This window comes from Ctenopharyngodon idella, chromosome 11, assembly GCF_019924925.1.
Source record: "Ctenopharyngodon idella isolate HZGC_01 chromosome 11, HZGC01, whole genome shotgun sequence".
Classification (NCBI taxonomy): Eukaryota; Metazoa; Chordata; class Actinopteri; order Cypriniformes; family Xenocyprididae; genus Ctenopharyngodon; species Ctenopharyngodon idella.
In genome coordinates this window covers 21,041,043-21,064,839 of record NC_067230.1, presented here as the reverse complement: position 1 = coordinate 21,064,839, position 23,797 = coordinate 21,041,043, and the positions used below count along the sequence as shown (strand labels likewise).

The window sequence follows — 23,797 nt, the reverse complement described above, 5'->3', positions numbered from 1 at the left end:
CAATGGGTTTGTGATGTTGTTTGCCTGTGATATGGATCAGCTCCCTGCTGAAAAGATCAGCAGAACTGATCACCAGCATATGTTGTGTTTTGGTTGCTGGTGTGTTGTGTCCCTACCGTATTATCGCCTAGCCAGCCTTTTTAATCCTTTTGTATTATGTGTAATGTCTGGTCTACCTCGCAGCTCATTCTGGCCAAGAATCGCTCACGTTGACTGTCCGATGTGCAAAACGATCAACCACAGTTCAGTCCTGTTTAGTTATCGGAGATAATTTTGATTACAAGAATGCATTGTCATGGAAAAAGGTATTTAAATAACTGCACAGCACAAGAGAATACACCAATAAATGTAGCAGAAATGTGTGTAGACTTTACATGTGAATATAAGCCTAAATTCAGTCTGTTCATCATATAAAGCGATCGTGTCTCTTCAGAGAATTTGGACTAACCAATCAATTCATATGGATTAGTTTTACGATCTAAACTTTTTGAAGCATCAAAGGTTTAATTGCAAAGGCAGTCTATGAAGAAACTCTCAGATTTCATCAAAAATATCTTAATTTGTGTTCCGAAGATGAACAAAAGTTTTACAGGTTTGGAACGACATGAGGGTGAGTAAATGATGACAGAATTTTCATTTTTAGGTGTACTATCCCTTTAATATTTTTGTGAAAATAATGGTATATTGTTTTCCAGGTCTCTCTGATGAATAGAAAGTTCAAAAGAACAACATTAATTTGAAATAGAAATGCTTTGTAACATTATAAATGTCTTTACTATTACTTTGTCTAATGAATCCTTGCTGAATAATGCACATATATACACATATATGCATTTTATACTATATATACAGTGCTCAGCGTAAATGAGTACACCCCCTTTGAAAAGTAACATTTTAAACAAGTTTTATATAACATCTGTTTAACTTATAACATGAAAGTAAGGTTAATAATATAACTTGGAGAACAAAATTTTCAGTTTTACTCAAATTAGGGTGATGCAAAAATGAGTACACCCCACTGAAAGTCTCTGGAGCAAAGCTAAATTTTAGACTACAAATGTCTAATTTAACAAGAATTCAACCACAGGTGAGTCTAATTATTCATTACACAGGTGTCCAGCAGACAGTTGACTATAAAAGGGTGTTAAAACCCCTTCCCATTTCATGCTGTCAGCAATGGCACCACATGGAAGAGAAATGTCACAAGACCTGAGAAAGAAAATAATTTCTTTACACCAGAAAGGTGAAGGCCACAAGAAAATCAGCAAAGCTTTGCTTATCAGTAAGAATACTGTAGCAAAAGTGGTACAAAAATTTAAAAAAGATGGAACTGCAACCATATAACAGAGACGTCCAGGTCGTCCACGGAAGTTAACACCTCGACAGGAGCGTCTTCTGATGAGAAGGGTTGAAGAAAATTGGCATGCAAGTTCACTGCAGTTATCTAAAGAAGTAGAAAGCCAAACTGGGGTGACTATTTCCCATGACACAATACGGCGTACACTGCAGAGGAATGGCATGCATGGGTGCCGTCCACGAAAGAAGCCTCTCCTAAAGCCCAGGCACAAAAAAGCCCGCCTAGAGTTTGCCATGGTCCGTGCTGACAAAGATGAAGACTACTGGGACTCTATACTCTGGAGTGATGAGACCAAGATAAATGTTTTTGGAACTGATGGCTTCAAAACTGTATGGCGTTGCAAAGGTGAGGAATACAAAGAAAAATGCATGGTGCCTACAGTGAAACATGGTGGTGACAGTGTCCTTATGTGGGGCTGCATGAGTGCTGCTGGTGCATTTCATTGATGGCATCATGAATTCACAGATGTACTGCTCTATACTGAAAGAGAAGATGCTACCATCACTCTGTGCCCTTGGTCGTCGTGCACTTTTCCAACGTGACAATGATCCTAAACACACATTTAAGGCCACTGTTGGATTTCTGAAGAAGAACAGGGTGAAAGTGATTCAGTGGCTCCTGATCTGAACCCAATCGAACACCTATGGGGAATTCTGAAGAGGCAAGTTGAGCATCACTCTCCATCCAGCATCCAGTCTCTAAAAGAGGTCATTCTTGAAGAATGGAAAAAGATAGATGTTGCAAAATGTCGCAACTTGTTCATTCCATGCCTAGAAGACTTGGGGCTGTCATTAAAAATCATGGAGGCCATACAAAGTACTAGATTTAGTAGTTTTTGTTGTGGGGTGTACTCATTTTTACATCACCCTAATTTGAGTAAAGCTAAAAAATGTGTAATCTAAGTTATATTATTAACCTTACTTTCATGTTAAAAGTTAAACAGATGTTATATTAAACTTAGTCTTGTCAACATTTTGGAAATTGTTTTTGTGTTCATTGAGATATTGTTTAAAATGTTACTTTTCAAAGGGGGTGTACTCATTTGCGCTGAGCACTGTATACACACGCACGCACGCACGCACACACACACACACACACACACACACACACACACACACACACACACACATATATTATGTATATATAATGATAGTAAAGGACTTTTAAGTACATTTTGTACTTCTACATTCAGGCCACTAGTCTGGCAAAATTTGCCAGCTCCCTGAAGTTTTCTGCTAGTGTTTCCCAGTTTGTGTGTATTTCCATTCAAGATTATTTTTGCCAGGTCTCTTATCTATCTTAACTAGCAAGACATTGCTATACAATGCCAGTTTCATGAACTGGTTATGCTGGTGAACGACTTCACTATAGGTTAAACTAGCTAGACCAAAAAAATATATCGATATAGCTTACATTCGATTGTAGTGCAAAGATCATTTTTAAATGTTCTCAAATTCCATTTATTATACAAGTTATGTTTTCTCTTTTTGTTGCCTGGGAGATGAACTTGTTTATTTCCATGGTGATGTGGAGTGTTAACGGTTATACCAGCAAGCAGAGCAGCAGCGTTTTAATGAGAAACAGCATGTTTCTTTCCCTGTGAGGCTTTGCACGTGGTGTGCTGGGAGGTGTACGCTTGACTGGGTTCTGGGCCTAATTATTTGCACCTTAACTCTCTAACATTGTTCTTTTATAATTTACACATCTTTGTAGCTTTCACAGGAGCTCTTCGGAGACCAAATCTTGCCCTGTTGCTGCCTATTAATAGTGATGGATGTAGTAACTAGTTTGACTGATAAGTGGCAGGAGAGGGGGCTGCAACAGGGTTGTGCCAGGCCCTCTGGCTCTGCCATTGTTCTATATTTGTTATTTTAGGAGTCAGCGCATTCATTCAGTCCAATAAGAGATGAAGAATGAGGGACCAGCTTCCGTCTGCCGCCCCCAGCGCTGCTCTGCGTCAATGCCCCTCTGTCCCTCACAGACACCAAACCAAAGGCCAACCGCAGCGTTCTGCCAGTCACACACAAACACACACACACAAATGTGCTGCTGTTCGCGCACACAGAAATATATACTCGCATCTGCCAGAAGTTTTTGAAAGCCCAAGCAGACTATTGTGAAATATCTGTAGATGAGACTTACCTATACAGTAGATAAATAATTCTTATAGATATATAAAGAGCTGACTTCTCTCACATAAACATTTTTAAAATCTTCATTCATACTGTAGATGAGGTTGTTTCCACCTCAGAGTAGAAATTAAAAAGATAATTATGAGATAAAGTGTAAAATAAAATATGAAGTCTCAATTACAAGACAAAATTTGCAGTTGTGAAATATCAGTTTGGACACACAAAGCCACAATTGTCTTTTTATTAAACTGGATTGGTTTAAATTGGATTCCATATACAGTAGATGCACTACAGTTCAAAAGTTTGGGGTCAATAAGATCAGCAAGGATGGATTAAATTGACCAAAAGTGAGAGCAAAGACTTGAAAAGGATTTCTATTTAAAAGTGTTCTTTTGATTTTTCTGTTAATCAAAGAATAATAACGGATTTCACACAAAAATTACTATAACTGTTTTCAACATTGATAGAAATAAGAAATCAAATCTCGCCCTACATTTTTTTTTTTTTTTTCATTTTATAAGCCATTTCACTCGGATATACATCACAATAGGGAATAAAAGACTATTGCAACTTCCATTTCATGTTTTACTGACCCCAAACTTTTAAATGGTAGTGTATAATATCATGACCGTCGACATGAAATACTTTTGGGAAGTCTGCGCCGATAGCCTTGTGGGCAGCGCGTCGACATATAGTGCCGTCACGCTTCGGGCAACCCAAGTTCGAGTCCTGGCTTCCAGACCTTTTCCAATCCCATCTTTTCTCTCTCTCTCTCTCTCTCTCCAACCTAGCTTCCTGTCCACTCTATACAATCCTATCATAATAAAGGCAAAAATTGCCAAAAATAAGTCTTAAAAAAAAGAAGAAAAAAAAAGAAATACTTTTGGGAGGTTGACGTCCTGCGGTGTGATGCGCTCTACTCAATCAAACTATTTTAAACAGCATTTTGCTAATTCTTTTATAATTATTTGTCCTTTTGAAAAACGTCACACTGCGGAACCATTTAAAATGAACTGGAGAAGACAAATGCTGCTTAAAAATGGTGAAAATAAAAAGAAAAGTCATAATGCTCATGAAAAAAAGCTTCCATGTCAACTACCCTTCAGTATATCTTATCAGTTCTTAAATGGTCATTGATATAGTTCATTCATATCATTTCATACATCTCCCAAAACCAACAAATCATCATTATCTGGACATCCACCCTGTAGGAAAGAGTGGAAAAAAGTACATGAGCTCAGCTTGTTCTGCATCAATAAGCTCAAGTCCTACTCAGGAAATGATATTGCTCTTTCCTGTGGTTTTGGACACCCTGCTAGTGCATGGATTCAGTGTTGTAAGAGTCTGTGGGAAGAGCCCTTGACCTCACACATGCCCATGATCTCTCTGTACTCAGCCCTCTCACGCCCCCTCACATATACACATTGACACATGTGAGGAAACAGAGTTGGCAGCCGAAGGATTTTCACACAGTTCCCTGATAAGAGCCTTATAAAAAGTTGGCTGTGCTCAACAAACTCTCTTGCTCTCTTTGAGAGCAAAACAGCAAATATTCCAGTTTACCTGGCATGAGTCGATATTCAATTAACCAGACCAGCTTCTCACCGTGGCCATTTATCAATACCTTGTTTTAAGTGCACTTGCTTAATCACGTGCTATTTACAGCTGCAGCAAAATGAACAAGCGAATAACAACTATTTGGAAAGTTTTTCAGTTGAGAAGCAGACGCCCCACGAGAGGAAACGAGGCTGGGTCCTGTCAGTGGATGTGCCAGCAATGAATAATCACCTGATGCCAGATTATTATAGTTTTTTAATTAGTCAGGGTTAGTTTGTCATTTCAATTTAGCTTTCACTCTGTGACAGTTTAGGTTTTTGTGTGTGTTTTTTAGTTTAGATTTTTTAAAAACCGTTTTAGTGTTTTTAGGGCTGCCAATGTTAACATGTTTTTTGAGATAATTATATATTATTTAAATAACACGTTTGAATTAATGTGAATTTATTTAGTAAACGCCTCATTTGACATTTAAAATGGTGAACGCCCTTATACACACAGCAATCCTGTAGCCAAACTCACATTTAGCAATAAATGATGGGGAAAGAACTTCTTAATTCATTTATTATTGTTTACTTCTCAAATCCAGATGGGACTTTATAAAAAGGAAAGACATTTGCTGTCTTTGAATTGTGAATTTAATTAGCACTGAGTTTGTACACATTTGCCTAATGACATTTCTAGTATTAAGTATTAAGGGATAAAAGGAGTATGGGGAAAACAAGTGATAATGTGGAAAGTATGTGACCTACTTCTACATCTTTAAAAAGCACATATAGCCCTAGTTCTGTGAACTTATCCAATTTCCAGTTTGTAGATCATAGCGCTCACAATTAGAGTTCATCCTGACAGCCTGAGTCCAGTTGAACTGCACTAATGACTCAGAGCCGTGTGGACCTTCCTGTGAACGGTCTCTCCTTTACGATACTAACGGGTGTCAATTCCCCAGGTGTCCGATCTCATAGAAATGTGCTGTAATGTCAGTTTAAGCTGTAGCTCCTGCTGAGACTTTTACACTGGTCTCTTTCATTCTGTCATTTCATGTTCAGAGCTGTCTATAGTTTTATGGCTAACTAGTGACATGTATGTGTTTAATGAATGAAGGCAGATGTTTTTAATAAGAATTTTAAAATGTACAAACATTTTACTTTTTAGTTTTCATCTATATTTTTTGTTTTTGAGCCAGGATACCATTAACAACCATTCAAAGGTTTTAGTCAGTAAGACTTTAATATTTGTGACCTCTTACGCTCACCAAGTATCTTATGCTCACAAAGGCTGCATTTATTTCATCAAAAATATAGTACAAATTAGTAAAAGTAAAAAATTTAATTTATTCCTGTGATGACAAATATGTTGATTTGGTGCTTAAGATTATCATCAATGTTGAAAACAGTTGTGCTGCTTAATATTTCGGTGGAAACCATGATTTTTTTCATGATTCTTGGATAAATAGAAAGTTAAAAAGAATTGAAACAGAAATCTTGTTATTGTCTTTACTGTCACTTTTGATAAACTTAATGCATCCTGGCCGAATAAAAGTATTAATGGTCACACTTTAGATTAGGGTCCAATTCTCACTATTAACTAACTTTTAACTATGACTTGCCTCAATAAACTCCTAATTACTGCTTATTAATAGTTAGTAAGGTAGTTGTTAAGTTTAGGAATTTGGTAGAATTAAGGGATGTAGAATATGGTCATGCAGAATAAGGCATTAAAGAGTTAGTTCGCCCAAAAATGAAAATAATGTCATTTATTACTCACCCTCATGTCGTTCCACACCCGTAAGACCTTCGTTCATCTTCAGAACTCAAATTAAGATATTTTTGTTGAAATCCGATGGCTCAGTGAGGCCTCTATTGCCCGCAATGTCACTGAACCTCTCAAGATCCAGAAAGGTACTAAAGACATATTTATAACAGTTCATGTGACTACAGTGGTTCAACCTTAATATTATAAAGCAACGAGAATACTTTTTGTGCGCCAAAAAAACAAAAGAACAACTTTATTTAACAATATCTAGTCATTTCAAAACACTGCTTCGAAGCATTACGAATCTTTTGTTTCGAATCAGTGGTTCAGAGCGCCAACGTCACGTGATTTCAGTAAACAAGGCTTCGTTTACGTGATCCGAGCCACTGATTCGAAACAAAAGATTCGTAAAGCTTCAAAGCTTCATGAAGCAGTGTTTTGAAATCGGCTGTCACTAGATATTGTTGAAAAGTTTTTTTTTTTTTTTTTTTTTGGCACACAAAAAGTATTCTCGTCACTTTATAATATTAAGGTAGAACCACTGTAGTCTCATGAACTGTTTTAAATATGTCTTTAGTAGCTTTCTTGAGAGGTTCGGTGACATTGCTGGCAATAGAGTCCTCGCTGAGCCATCGGATTTCATCAAAAATATCTTTATCTGTGTTCCGAAGATGAACGAAGGTCTTATGGGTGTAGAACGACATGAGGGTGAGTAATTAATGACAGAATTTTCATTTTTGAGTGAACTAACCCTTTAATATGTACTTTATAAGTACTAATAAACAGTCAATATCCTAGTAATATGCAAGCTAATAAGCAACTACTGTAGTTCATAGTGAGAATTGGAACCTAAACTAAAGTGTCCCCATATTCATTTATTTTTAAAAAACTTACTGACCCCAAACTTTTAAGCGGTATTTTAAATACATTTTTTTTCTTTTTCTTTGTCACACCTTAGTTGCTAGTGACTGTGTGTCATGGTTATGCACTATCTAGTTTACTTGAGTTTTGATTCAGTCCTCATTGTTTTTCCCTTTGTCAGTCCCTCCTTGCCTTATCTGTTACCATAGTCACTAATTGAGCTATCCAGGTGTTGTCTGTTATGTTAACTATCTCGGTGTGTTCTTAAGCCCTCAGTTTGCTCAGTTCTGGGTTCCGTGTCGTCAGTGTAACGTGGTTGTGATTCTCCTGTTGTCATCTGTGGTTTATTCTATTAAAACCGGTTTCCTTTTGAACTATTTGTCTTTGTGCGCTATTTAACTACAGCCATTTGTGACACTGTGTTCTTGCCAATCAGAATTCTTTTATGATGTCATGCTACTTGTTATTATTAGCCAATGTAATTTCCACTTAAGTTAATGACATCATAAATAGCCTAACGCTAAAGTGTGTAGCCTATTCGTGAATCAAACCTCCCAGTTCTGAGGGTTTTCTTAAAGTATTTTTAAGGAAGCATGAAAGCACCCTTGGCTTCACTCTGCTTGGTAAGCAGCTTGAGCATATTCTTGGCAAAAGGCAGGTGAGAACAGCAGAGCCTGGGGAAAGGCCTTGTTGTAAAAGCCATGGAACAACTGTTAGCTGTCCAGTTCCTGCCCTTTGTCCTTTTTCCCACTGACATTCAGCATTGTTCAGTCCGGGTTCTTTGTGAGGCCTGGTGTGTTCCAGTCAATGGAGGTGACTTTTAATACGACTGAAATCTTTTCTCTGTCTTCTGCAGAATGGAAAAGCCACAGAATATGAAACGCACTGGACTAGATTTTCCCAAACATGTTCCTTTTTCTTTCTTTCTCCACCACTCCTCGTTCTCTTTCTAACTCTCTTGCTCTTTTATTTTGTGTGACTATAGTGGTTTCGGGGCTGGGATTTGAAAACAAAGCTCTGCCTCAGTGCCTTTTTCAGTTGCAGCCTGAATCTCAGCATGAATGGTGTTAGCAAAGCAGATGTGGCGTTCTTTCCAGTTCATTTCTGATGGAAATCAATCAGTCTGAAACCTACTAAAAAACTTTGTGACTTCTGTTGTTTCATAGCATTACATTTGAGCCATCTTTCAATTATGAGTAAGACAGATGCAAATGAAAATCCACAGACAGTAAAAGCTTAGTTTGTTGTCATATTTTAATGGTTGTTTTTAGTATGGATTCCAATGTTGTGCCTCATTCATTTCTGGCATCGCTTCCTGTGAATACCAATGAGTCTCAGTCAGTCTTGAAATGATAGGTGTTCGCTGTGTTTTTGGTGTGATGGCTCACCAGATTTGCTTCTCTCACTCACACACCCCATCAATTTGCTGTAGCGATTGAGTGATTTTGCTCATTTTCAGCCAATGTTTTGCTTGAGCAGTATAAGAGCCATGGCGTTAAAAGCTGGTGTTGATTATAGTCATAAGTAGGAGTTAAATTTGGCTGAAACGGTGTTCTACCACCCTCGATTCAAAATAGATGATAGGCTTTCAATCCAGTTCACTTACTATGTGCACACTTCAGTTAAGTTTCTGTTTGTCTCCGCACGCATATTTCGTCTTCATTTAGTGAATATACACTCAAAATTAAGCTTTAAAGCTTAATAGGTAGGCATTCACCAAGACTGGCTCTGTTCAGTTAAAAATGAAAGACCCATGCATGAAATGGCTTGATTGACGAGCACATATCAACAGGTCTGTCCTTTTTTAAAAAAGCGATTAGGCTATTTTATTGGACAGAAGTTGTATACTTTCCTATTTTCATTTTATTTATTTTCCTCCCAGGCATGCATGAATTAATAAAATGTGTACATTGAATGCAATGTAAGTGGTTTTGGATAAAAAATCATCTGCAAAATGCATAAATTATTTTTAAATGATATTTTTTTTCATTGTAAATTTTATTTTATGATTTTTTATTATTATTATTATTATTATTATTTTGCTTGATTAATACAAGAGCTGTTATAAAGAAGTGTAAGTCACTTTGGATAATATCATCTGCCAAATGCATAAATATGTTTTTAAATATTTTTAAAAATATTGTATTATTTTTAATCATTATTTTACCCCAGTTAATGCATTAATTAAATAATGTTGACCTTAAATGCAATGCTAGTCACTTTGGATAAAAGCATCTGCCAAATCCATAAGTCTTTTTTTATATATAAATTAGTTATATAATTATATATAATATAAATATATAAATATATAAATTAGTTATATAATTATATATAAAATATATTTTTTCCAGTTAATGCATTAATTGATATAATGTCAATACTTTGGACCAGCTTTTTTGTTTTAGCAATGTTTTAATGACCATCCATATTTATTTTTCAGCCTCTTTATTAAAGGGTTAGTTCACCCAAAAATGAAAATAATGTCATTTATTACCCACCCTCATGCATAGCCAGCAATGACATTTCCTCTCTCAAGATTCATTAATGTACTAAAAATATTTAAATCAGTTCATGTGAGTACAGTGGTTCAATATTAATATTATAAAGCGGCTATGCAGGCCTCACTGAGCCATCGGATTTCAACAAAAATATCTTAATTTGTGTTCTGAAGATTAATGAAGGTCTTACGGGTGTGGAACGGCATGAGGGTGAGTAATAAATTACATTATTTTCATTTTTGGGTGAACTAACCCTTTAAGATACAAACAGAAAATACAGGAAATATGTATACAGAATGTAAAAAAAAAAAAAAATGGCTTCTTTAAGCAAAAATCAGTATTTAGTGTGACCTCCTGGACTTCTTCCAGTTTCTCAAAGAAGAAACTTTGAGAAACTTTTCATCATATTTTGAAAGTTTACTTGGCCTTCCAGTCCTTTTCCATTTCATTAGCCACATTTCCACTGTCGGGCCAAAGGCAAGCGTGCCAGGGCCAGTCGCGTTTCCACTGTCACTTCTGGGGCTTGATCGTGCCTCGTCGGGGCTTCTTCGGGGTTAACGGCCAGGGTTTTTTGGCCCGCCGAATACCTTGATCCAAAGCGGGCCAGCTCAGGCTTGAGTGAGTGGTTACAAACAAAGGCGGAGTTTATCTGAGTCTTGAGACAGCAGTGCCATGGATGATTTCATATAGGTTACCAGCTAACATCAGCATTAAAGACTTTGAAAAATCATTTTAGCTCAAAATTCACTTTCAGACAGCAGCGAGTGTTTGAAATAACTTCTGTTTGTGATCCGATGTGGATTCTGACTATGCGCACTATTACCATAGTAAACATGGTAAATACGACCACTTACAGAAATCAGACAAATCATATAGGCTATCACAATCGTGTATTTATTTTATCTGTCAGTACGTCTCATCTCTCGAATTTGTCTGATAATCATATTTAGCTTTGCATATGTCGGAAAAAAAAGCAACTCTGGTTTTTGGGGAGCTTCCTCTGTTTCTCTGACTGACAATATAACTGTTGGGAGTGTCACTGAGAGAGTGCTAAAGCTCCTCAGGTCATATTTTTGGTGGAAAATTTGTAGACATTGTCGTTCCTTTTAAATGTGATGTAAACATACTGTCCTGTGACTACAAATAAACAGAAACAGACTTGACTGAATAAGTACGTGTGTCCTCTTTCTTTCGTGAAATAATGGTAAATACCACTTTATTTCTGTGACTGATGTTTTATCTTTACAAAAAAATTATTCATTATGATCAATTTATCACTTATTATTGTAAAATTGTGGTAAAACATAGATGCTTGGGTTTAAAAGTCTTTAAGTAAACAACAAAATGCCAACAAATGGCTGCTATTATTGCTAGTTTCCAGTGATTTCTTTCTGATTAGTTTTCTGATAAAAACCTCCATTTGTTGGTGAAATCATGGTTTTGTTGTTCCAGAGAGGTGCGTTACGGGCGGATTTTAGTGAAGCGTTGCGGAGCTTCTGGCCTGATGGTGGAAATGCAGCGTGATTTTGGGCTCAGTGTTACAGGTCCAAGGCTATTAGCCTAGCCTGGCCCATTGAAAGCCCTAGCTCGCACTGGCCTGACAGTAGAAAAGTGGCTATTTAACTTTAAGAGAGTCAGGTTCTTGCTATTGCTCAAGTGTAAGGGTCAGTAAATACTTGCCACTTTAGCCTATAGAAGCCGTTTTTTTCCAGATTTTTAATACTACATAGAAATTTCCTTTATTTTCTGGTTATATTCTAATAAAGAGACTGATAAATAATTATATATGGTCATTATACCATTACTAAGACAACATCTAATGGTGGGCTAAGACTTTTGCACAGTGTACTGCACATATATTCTACATACATATATATATATAGATATTCATTTAAAAAAAAAAAGTATAATCAGATTTTATGGCTCCTCCAACACCTGTTCAAAAGGCTAAATATTTAGTATAGATGATGGGTCAGTTAAGGTTACGGATGATTTCAAGGTCCATTCAAATGTAACATAGGCCAGCGTCTTATTGAACATCATAGGAGCTTCTTTGATTCCTATACTTAAAGTACAGACTTTTCAATCTGTTATGTAAGACTTCTGGGAAAGGGTAAACCGTTTTGGGTCTGCTTCTGAAGACCAGAAGGCTTTTCAAAATCAGCCCCAAACTTTTGACCCTGCAAGGAGATTGATTGCTTTCAGTGTAATTCTCTTCATTTCCTGCGTGCAGGGGGCCGGACTAATAGCCGTCCCTCGTGTCCAGCACAGAGGCCTGCCTGGTTCCTCTCCCCCTGAGTTGAGTCGACCCACCCCCATCTGCAAGCTCAAGAGTGGGGGAGCGTTTCCCAGGGACAAAAGAATGAATATGTAATGAAGAGAAAGGGAAAGGGGTGGGAGTGTTTTTGTCTGAGAGAATAGATGTATCCAGCTTGACAAGTGTTTGTCAAGGGATCAAGGAAGTGCAAAAAAGTCTTGTCTCGTTTTCCACCTCGGCCGCATAAGAACAGTTACTTACTTGTTACAAACCAATCCAAACAGGGAAGCTCTCCGAGGGGAAGCCTGCGGTTTACAGAGTTTCAGAAACATCGCACTTTAGCTCCCTCCCTCTCTCCCCCAGAAATCTAGCACACATGGTACGCTCCGTTTAAAAGAGAGCATGTCATCTCTCAATGCACTGTGTTCTCTCTGGAAGCAGCTGCTGGGAACGCGGTTTTTCAGCGGGAACTCTCTCACTCCTCTACCTGCTGCTTGCGTCTGTCCGTTGCGTTCTTTCACATGCTCTCTCTCTCTCTGTCTTTCACACGCTCAGTTCTCTTTCACACACTAACAGAGGACAGGTAGTGATTAGGTCTTTTCTGCTGGGATAAGGAGGAGGGGAGTCTGACTTGGGATTTTTTTTTTTCCTCTTCTCCAGCGCGTGTTTTGTATGTGTGGTCTAAACTGTGGCAGCCGTGGAGAGATAAAGGGGGACAGGGGACCCACGGCTTGTTCTACCCCCTGACTGAGCCCTTGACACCATGCACCTCTGTGTGGATTTGCTTCTCAGGGCAAAATCCTGAAAATGATGGAGGACAACAAGCAGCTGGCTCAGCGGATCGATGGGGCCATTCAGTCGGCCAGCCAGGAGGTGACCAACCTGCGCTCCGAGCTCTCCGCGACCAGCCGCAGACTGGCCGAGTTGGGGGCGTGCAACCCTGTCGGCCTGGAGAACAACCAGCAGAACCACCATCACCACCATCACCATCTCCACGGTAAGACGTGTGTCAAGTTTCGCTTGGTCTGTGAGCTGCAGTTCAACTTGTTACTGTTGAGAATAGTTCATTTTTAAGGGTTTGTGGGTGGGAATGAGCTTTTGTTGAGAGAAGAAAGTAAAGAGGGGAGGACGGGGGCCGCTGATCCCGTTCTTCACTGCCTCGTCCCGTTTCCCGGGTAGCCGGTGGGACGGCTTTCCAATGCAGCTGTGACATATCAGGCAGAGAGAGGCCAGAGAGAGAGAGAGAAAAAAAGGAAAGCTAGCATTGGGTTCGGCTTTCGTCATAACTCTTGTCTCTGACTGATTCGCAGGGAATAACATGAAACACGTGGTTCACTTCTGATACTTAAACTTAGTTAAAGGTAAAGTGTGTCTTTTTTTTAATGTTAAAATACTTTTTTTATCTTAGCTTCTAGCTTTCAGACAACTGTAATACAGACATTTGTAGAATGATTTGAGCATCCCGACAAGCCCAGCACAGCAGTATTGGCTTAACTGATGCTGTGAGGTTTGGCTGGAAATGTCTGTTTGTCAACCAGTGTCAGACAAGATAGTGTTTAAAACTGCCATTCTCCCACACATTTTCATGGTAAAGGGATATTTCACCAAAATTGAAAATTCTGTCATCATTTACTCAACTTTGTCATTCCAAACCTGTATGACTTTCTTTCATCTACAAAAGAAGATTTTTGAAGAATGTTGATAGCCAAATAGTTTTGGTGGCTATTGACTTCAATTGTATGGGCAAAAAAGAAAAATGTTTTTCAAAATATCCTCTTTTATGTTTCACAGATGTGAAATGAGCAGTATTTTTACAGCATTTATTTGTAAGCAAGTTGTAGAAATCAACATACACTACCATTCAAAAGTTTTGGTCGGTAAGATGTTTTAAAATGTTTTTGACAAAAGTCTTTTATGCTCACCAAGTCTGCATTTATTTGATGAAAAATACATTAACAACAATTTTTTTTTAATATTATGAAGTATTATTACAATTTAAAATAACTTTCTACTTCAATATATTTTAAAATGTCTTTTAATCCTTTGGGAAAGCTGCATTCAGCATCATTACTCCAGGCTTCAGTTTCACATGATCCTTCAGAAATTATTCTAATATGCTGTTTTGCTCAAACTTTATTATTATTAATGTCTAAAACAGCTGTGCTGCTTAATATTTTTGTGGAAAAATTGTTTTCAGGATTTTTTTTGATGAATAGAAAGTTCAAAGAACAGCATTTATAAATAGAAATGACATCTTTTTGTAACATTATAAATGTCTTTACTTTCAATTTAAATGCATCCTTGCTGAATAAAAAAAATATAAATTTCTTCTTCCAAAAAAATCCTACTGACCCAAAACTTTTAAATGGCAGTGTATGTACTATAAAAGAGCATGAATTAATAATGAACAGTAGCATTTTTACAATATTAACCTACATTAATAATTGTTCGTGTTGTAAAAGTATTGTTGTTCATGTTAATGTAACCAAATACCTTAAGTAATGTTAACAAATTGAACCCTATTGCAATTATTACCAAAACTACCCTGAATGTGAGTTCATTTATCATTGTATGTTGTGACTCATCTTTTTTGCTGGTTATCTCAACTTTCACTTCACGTTCTCTGAAAGGATGTTAGGTGTGGCGAGATCCTTCCTGTTCTGTTGTACACATTTCATAGCCCAAGGCAGTTTTTAAATTCAGGCTAGAGGTCATGTTTAGCGGCTCGGACAGTGTCTGTGTGTGTGCGGCGAGGACCAGCGTATTGATATTGTGTCAGGTTGATGATGTTATAGGGGTTACAGCATGCAGGGCAGCCCAGCGGTGGGCGGCACTCCCCCCGGTGGTCTTCTGCAGGCTCAGACTCTTTCAGATGGAGCGAAAGTAATAGAAACTGTGTGTTTGAACAGGTGTCATTAGCGGGACCCTTCTAAATGAATGAGATTGTATGAACAGCACGGCTCCTCCTCTCTCTCTTTTCACATGGGTTTAAGGCATCTCACTGCAGTGAACCCACATTCCTCTTTACCAGCGCACTGATGTAATGCTTCTCCCTCTCTCTCGGCCCCTCTCGGCCCCTCTCGGTCTCTCTCTCTCGGCCCCTCTCGGTCTCTCTCTCTCGGCCCCTCTCGGTCTCTCTCTCTCTCTCTCTCTCTCTCTCTCTCTCTCTCTCTCTCTCTCTCTCTCAGTCAGGTGACTGTTTACATGAGAGAGCCGGAGGCTGAGCAGGCAGAACGTAATCAGATACACATTCCTCTGTCCTGCCGTATGTGGGAGTTTCTCTCATAGTTTAAACACAAAGCCGCCCCCCTCCTGTTTAAAAAAAACAGCATTCCTCTAATCAGGGCTTCGGGTTCATTTGTGTTCTGCTCACATCCTTCCGTCGTTATTGAGCCAAGGGCCGAGGGCCACAAAAAGTCATGTTTGTTGCAGGGCCGGATTTGGATTGTGTTCAATTTCATTTCACTTTTCTTTTTTTTTTCTTTTTTCTTTTTGTGAACAAGTATTTTTCCACTATCCTGACCTTTTACGAGCCACACAACCATTTATTGCCGCTAATAACTTTTTTCACTTTGTTACAAACACTCTAAATGTTTACCTCGTGTTGCAGGCAGACACAGTCTGAATATAAACTTGAAAGCGGGCCGGTGTTTAATGGACTATGACAGCCTAATGGAGAGATGTGGCATCCAGTTGTGCTCCGGCTGTCCTCCATCTTTAGATGACAAGTGAAGTTTATGTGATGACAAGATCTAAAGAAGAAAACTATGATGAGACAAATTTGCCAATACAGTGATTTGGGTGTAGTATTATTATTAGAATTGATTTATATGATTTTGTGATTCCAGAAGTTTCAAAAACTGTATGGTCTTACATTAAAAACAATAGTTATTGAGAGGGAAAAAAGATATGATTTCAGTTTACATTATGATTGCATGTTAACATAACAATAATAACATTAACAATATTACATATTATATAATATTATATATTAATATGCAGCCCCTTATAAGTTTCCTGAGGCTGTTCTAGATAGTTCTGGCCCTAGTCAGAATCATTTCTTTGATATTCTGTTCTCTCTGTCAAAGTCTTTAGGATTTCCCCCTTGTCTTTATCATCCAATTATATTGTTTACCAAGCTAAAAGCTTACTTCTCCTCAACAAGCCACACGATTCGAGGTATAATTAGCGTAAATGTGTGGACAAGTTATGCAGCAAAGTTTGATACTTAGGTTTGATGAAATCCCTAACCCACGGTAGCAGTGATCATAACAATGATACTTATTCGTTTACTTTTGCAAGCACCTCTAACAAGGCAAAGTATTTGTGTTTGTCTCTCTTTTGCTTTTAAAGGGTTAGTTCACCCAAAAATGAAAATGATCCCATGATTTACTCACTCTCAAGCCATCCTAGGTGTATATGACTATCTTCTTTCAGACAAACACAATCAGAGATACACTCAAAAAAATGATACGTTGGATTTATTTAATTTTTTTATGTCAACAGGTTCCACATAACTTGGTTATGTTGCATTTAATTAACATTATTTATTTCAGTTAACTTAAATTTATTACATAAGGTTAACTCAATGCTATTTAGTTGAATCAGGTTAACATTCTTAATTTTGTCCAAAACCATTAAGTTTAATTATCCTAAAAATCCAGTTTAATTGATTAGTTTATTTAGTGATGCGTTCAAGAACAAATTTCACAACTTTTACAAAATCTTTACTCCGTAAAGACTTTTATTGTTAGGTGTTAACCAAAAGTTGGTTTTACTCCATCTATGGCATACCCAAAATAGTTGTTTTTATTATTAAATCAACTTTAATTGTTGTTAGCAGGTCCTCAACCCAAGCACATGTTGTGCACTTCTCCACAATGGTAACCCCAAAACTTTTAACATAACAGAAACGTATAAATACCAACATAATAGAACAGTAAATATTAAAAAGTCTCTCCATTTTCTCATGTTGCTAAAAACTGCTTAAAATAACACTATATTTTAACATTCACTCTCCCAGATCAGCCCCTTTGCAAAGCATGATGGGAAGTGAAAGTCCTGTTTGATTGAGTTCTGGTTGAGTTTACTTGATTGAAACATGTTATTTTATTATGAAAACATCAAGTTAAGTCAAAAAGTAATCGTTTCAAGTCAGTTTAACAAGAAGCAATTAAATTTGAACCAGAAACCTAATACAATGGTGTTGAATCAAAATAAAGTGAACAGCATCAAAAAATCTAATTTTTGAGTGTATATTTAAAAATATCCTTAGTCCTCCAAGGTTTATAATGGTTGTGAATGGGGGACCGCATTTTGAAGTAAAAAATAATGTATCCATCCATAAAAAAAGTAATCCATACGACTCCAGGGGGTTAATAAAGACCTTCTGAAGCAAAGCGTTGCATTTTTGTAAGAAAAATATCCATATTTAAAACTTTCAATTCAAATAACTAGCTTCCGGCGGACGACCGTACGCCGCATCGTAGGATTACTCATTTGACGCAAGTCGACTTGCGCATTCTGCGTACGGTCATCCGCCGGAAGCTAGTTATTTGAATTTATGAAGTTTTAAATATGGATATTTTTCTCACAAAAACGCATCGCTTCACTTCAGAAGGTCTTTATTAACCTCCTGGAGTCGTATGGATTACTTTGTTTATATATATATATATATATATATATATATATATATATATTATAATTTATAATTATACGTAGTTATCTTCCTTGGTGTGAATGGCCCTTAAAACCAACCACTGTTCTGAAGTGGGGAGGTTTCACCTTATCTGCATTACCTTTTGCATATTATAAATATTTTCTCCCTAGTCAAGGGCAGACACATCATTTCATATCAGGTTTTGCATAATTCAGAGCCATATGGATGCTGTCTTTGCATTGTCATCAATTTGCTTGTTCCAACAGTTCCAACAGTGTTAAACTTTGGTTCATAAATGAATGGACTCTATTACCATAATCAGATACACATCAAGTCTCAGGAGGGAAAAATAAATCTACACACAATATATATTTGCTGATCTTTTAAAATGGAAACAGTTCTCTAAAAATCAATGCAGCTAAAGCATAATACATTATTCACAATTCCAGCTGGTTGGTGCTCAGGTGTCAAATCTACATGAAAAAGTGAGGTATCACACTAAGTTCACTTTCTCGCTTGGCGAGCTCAAACAGATTAAAATGCGCCTCTAAACGCAAGCTATCGGATGCGAAAAGTGTGAATATGAAAAGTAGACCTAGCAGAGCTCTTTCGCTCACAGCTCACGCTGAGAGAGACGGCTGCGATCCTCTGTGTCCCTAGAGACGAACACTTGCATGACAAATGAGAAAAAGTCTAATGGAATGACATCTGCACACGCTTGAATGCCTGATGGAAAGTCTAAGGTTGCAAATTGGCCAAGTCACTGTTCAGATTAAGTAATGCTTGAGAGGTGCGATCTCAATGTCATATCATGCCAAAGATGTGAGAGAACATGTAGAAGGTGATGGGAGGTAGTGAAAGGATGTAAAAGTATCATAAAAGTGGTCCATACTACTCCTGTCCTATATTTGAAGTCGTCTTAAACAGCTAGGTGTTAGTGTAAGTCCAAGAGGACTGCCTTATTGGCCAGCGCAACTATAGTGAACCTTTAAAGGGGACCTATTATGCCCCTTTTTTACAAGATGTATTATACATCTCTGGTGTCCTCAGAATATGTCTGTGAAGTTTCAACTCAAAATACCCCACAGATCATTTATTATTGTTTGTCTAATTTGCCCCTATTTGGGTGTGAGCAAAAACATGCCACTTTTGTGTGTCCCTTTAAATGCAAGTGAGCTGCTGCTCCCGGCCCCCTTTCCGAAAGTTGGCAGAGCTTTACAGCTCGTGCTTCATTTGGATACTTAACAACAACAAAACTGGAGAATCTCACGCAGCCAAAATTGTCAGTAGCGGTGTTCAGCCTTACATGTTCGAACCGGACTCAGGAAGAAGTTACAACTTTTAGAATGGAGCTGGACATATCTGAAAGGTTAGTGGATAATTTTATGTAGTTGTTGTGGAGTTAAGTTGATTCCGCTCATCAACTAGCATGTACTGTCATGTTAATTTTTTGTGCAAATCCAGCATTGAACTGAACCTTGTTTGTGAAGCAATTCGGCGTAAAATAATTTGCTCAAATATTTAACACTTTAATGATTTTCTTTGGCACATTTCCTTCATGAATGAAATTCAACCACGGTTTCCTCAGTGGCTCAGATGCTGGGAGTCTATGGAGACTCTTATGTCCGTTGGTACATCCAATAACAGAGCATTTGTAATGTTTTTTTGGCACAGACATTGTGTATTTCCAGCTGCTACAGCGAGGACACAGAAAGGGCGGCTCACTCAGGGCGGTATCTATGCTGATAGGGCAGATCCTCACCAGTCATGGGTGGGTCTTCCCCCTACTCTTACGTATGAGTAGGCGGAAATATGCAACCACTTAGTCTTGGGAGAGACTGTTTATGATTTATAGGGATTATAAAAAAGGAGTGGGTGGATTTTTACCATTATAGGCTGGTAGTTTGCACACACTGTAGACAAACATCTGTGTTCAAACACCTTATAAAAGTGAATTTTGCATAATAAGAGTGAAAGAGACACTTATAAAGAGAGTAAGCAAGATTTTATTTGCAGAAACAATTTGCTAGCAAATCGATGGGCCATTTTTCAGTGACTGACTGACAGATGGTAATAGTGCAAATGTACCCCTGGCATTACTTATGGCATGAGGGAGCTGCATGCCTTGTTGGCAGCTGTGGCTGTGAAGTCTGATGGTCCATAGACCAGAACAGGCAGTAAACAAGATCATCAGAGAAGTCGAGCCAAACAAATCCACAATGTGGTCATATTCACTGGCACATTGCTTTTGGACCGATATAAATTCCATTTTGAGTCTCTATAGGTTATATAATCTGAGATTATTTGTAATTATTATATTTTATTATTATACATTACTGTTCAAAAGTGTGGGGTCAGTAAGATTAAAAAAAGAAATGAATATTTTTTTTTTGGTCTGCAAGAATGCATTTAATTTATTAAAAGTAACAGTAAAGACATCTATAATGTTATAAGAGATCAGAGCTTCAACAAAAATATTAAGCAGCACAACTGTTTGCAACATTTCAATATTACTTGACCACCAAATAAGCATATTATAATAATTTCTGAAGAATCATGTGACACTGAAAATTCAGCTTTGCCATTACAGAAATAAATTATATTTCAAAATGCTATGTGATGTTAAGTAGAAGTAGACATGTAGACTGCAAGTAGACATGTAAACATTTAAGTCATGGCAATTTATGTTTTTTTTTTACATTACTTTAACTCAAAATAATCGAAATAATTTAAGCAATTTCGTGTTATACAAAATTAAACTAGATTTTTTTAAGTCATAATTTAAATTGAAATTACTTGTACAATCAAATTGATTATACTTAAGAATTCAAGGCAGCAACTAAGTTGAGTTAAGTTTTAAGTTCACTAGGTGTAATTTTTTTTTTACAGTGCCTGTCTTAGCTATAAATACAAAATGCGCAGCTGTGAGAGCTGTGCTGAATAGAGTAACAACACTCATAGATGTAATTCCTCTGCCAGGTCGATACATGCAAAGCAATCCTACAAGCTAATACTAAATTTAAACTGATGAAAAAGATCATGACAAGCCATTATGAGTATAATCAGATGACAATACTGCCAGCATCAGCGGCAGTAGCCGGAGGCAGTAGGCAGGGTGTTAAGGAGCCTGCGGTGGAGCTTATGGCTTTGCAGTGCCCTTGTGATTTATACCAACACTAGTGGGACTCACGCAAGCCAGCATGCTAAACCCCCCGCAACCCTGAGAAAGTGATAAGCAGAGAGAAATGCGACGAAGTGAACTCAATAAAGCGCCCGCAGACGAAGGTGATGTTTTAAATTGCTTTTAAATCAGCCTTTGGGAGGTGTTGCGCCTCGCTGATTTTGTGGGATTTTATTTTATCTGAAACGTGGGTGAATTTTCAAGGATTTGTTGGAAAGGTTAAGCAATGCTGGGTGTTTGGAACCCAGGGATGTGTCTTTTTTCCCCTGTAGTTTTCTTCTCAGGTTTCTCTAGTTGGTTATTATTACATATGTCCCTTTTTCATAGACAAGGTGCCAGTGCTGGTTTAAGAACCTGAGACTGTTCCACGTGTTTCCACCTCTAAAAAGATGGTTCTGGGTCAACTCCACACCGATGTCAGTTCACATACGTTTTGATTAATGTATTTCCATGACTTTTCCAGTCATTCATGAATACTGTTTTTTTTTTTTTTTTTTTTTTTTTTTTATAACTTTCTTGCCAATAAAACCTTTTAGGGCCAAGCATATTTAAAAAATGTTATATTTAATAGAAAGAAAACTTAATGCCTTTTCCATGACGTTTTATAGTTAGTTGAAAAGTTAAAAACAGGATAGTTCTGTTTTTAACTTTGATAATAATAAGAAATCTTTCTTGAGTACCAAATCAGCATATTAGAATGATTTCTGAAGGATCATGTGACACTAAAGACTTCAGTAATGGCTTCAGCATTAAAATTCAAACTTTTGAATGGTAGTGTTTGTCTCAAGACAGTAATGTGTCATGTTTGTTTGTGGGAAGGTTGTGTAGTAACATCATCAGTCAGGGGCTATTCATGCAGGCCCTTAGTTCATCGGAAATACAGCCTGGTTCTCAGCGAGCTCTACAGATCTCCTGTCATGGGAACCAGTACCATTTCAGTGGAAAAAAGTACTAATACTAGCGTGGTGTTTGCTCTAGTTAGCTGCACCAGTGCACTTGAGACGGATTACAGTACAGCTTTGTTTTCAAAGAAGAGGGAGTATCTCTTTCTCCTTATTTCCCCCTTGGGATCTCCCAGTTTTCCTGTCAGCTCCCAAAGAGTGGGGAAATTGTTCAGAGAGCCCCCATCTCTGTTTCTCTCTCCCCTTCCGCCTTTTCCTTTCCCCTCCCGTCTCCAAACCGCAGCGTGGCCTCCCTGAACCACGCCCTGTCTGTGACCAGTGCAGCGTGAGGTGAACTGTGTCCAAACAATAGCTTTAAGGCAGGCCCTCACCACATGGGATGGGCAAATAACCTAGAAAACACGCACACACATTTTTCTCTATAGTCTTTATTACCAGCCATGAGCTTAGACACATTTTGAGAAGGAAAAATTCAGTTTGCCCTTTCAGAGGAGTAGTTATAGATCACTCCCCCAGATATCTCCCCAATCCACACATACTTCTCCCAGAAGGAAAACCATTCCTGGAATTACTAATTGTCCATTTCAGTGGTAAGATTGAGCTAAAATAAACCATTCCTTATGGTGGGGATGTGACCTTGATTAACCTTAGAAGTTCAAGGCAATTTAAATATACAGATTTTTTGTCAATCACTGGTTGTTGTTCACTCATATTTAATCCATTGTTTTGGAGAGCCATCACTGAGAATGGCAAAGAGTTAAATATCGCAAAACATTTTAGGAGCAGTCTTTATGAATACATAATCCTTTTATGAGCGATTGCTGAAAACCAGGGGTTGTTCTGCAATTAATCATTATTTGTCACTGTGACAGGCTGTAAAACTTTTGTTGGTCTCATTTTACCCGTCATATTTGTTTCTAAATTTCTCTCATAGTTGTATAGAAGTATGTCATACCATTTGTTGGTAACACTTTAGTTTAAGGTCCAATTCTCAATTTTAACTAGTTGCTTATTAGCACGCGTGTTACTAGAATATTGGCTGCTTATTAGTACTTATAAAGCACATATTAATGCCTTATTCTACATCCCTTAATCCTACCCAATACCTAAACTTAACAACTACTTTACTAACTATTAATAAGCAGTAATTAGAAGTTTATTAAGGCAAAAGTCGTAGTTAATAGTGAGAATTAGACCCTAAATTAAAGTGTGACCTATTTGTTTATATAGCTTAGCTAGAAGCTTAAAAAGTAACTCAACTACAATCTAAGGTACATTATTAATGCTTCTGTTGGCAAAAATGGCCTATATGGCTGATTTATACTAATATAGGCTAGTTTATGGCTATGTTTTACATATTAAATCAATCAACAAAAACATTTGAGAATGCAGATGTCTAAACCATTGCATCTGTTTTAATTTTATTCAAAATAAAAAGCTCAAAGCTTGCCTAATTTTTATTTCAGTGTCATGCATTTTCTTTTCCATCTCTTTTTTCCATAACTGATTTATATATATATATATATATTTTTTTAATCCTAATAGGCCTACTTGTACTTTGTTTAAACAAATTTTTATCTGTCAAATTGATGGGAAACATTTTCAATTAATTCGTCAGTACCTTTAAAATTGAAGTGTATA

The 23,797-nt window shown here is 37.3% G+C and overlaps 1 protein-coding gene across 5 annotated transcripts in view; it reads left to right on the top strand.

Moving 5' to 3' along the window:
* The window catches only part of kaznb (kazrin, periplakin interacting protein b), a 168,244-nt gene that overhangs the window by 66,441 nt on the left and 78,006 nt on the right, over positions 1-23,797 (top strand). For 4 of the 5 annotated variants that reach the window (XR_007932580.1, XM_051912274.1, XM_051912279.1 and 1 more), the window contains exon 4: positions 13,207-13,411. Coding sequence is in view for 3 of the 5 variants with exons in the window: in XM_051912274.1 (XP_051768234.1) it covers positions 13,207-13,411 (205 nt within the window). In the remaining 2 variants the exon portion in view is untranslated. Of the gene's footprint in view, positions 1-13,206; positions 13,412-13,704; positions 13,776-23,797 lie in introns of those variants that run through there. The other variant, XM_051912277.1, reaches the window with a different exon arrangement.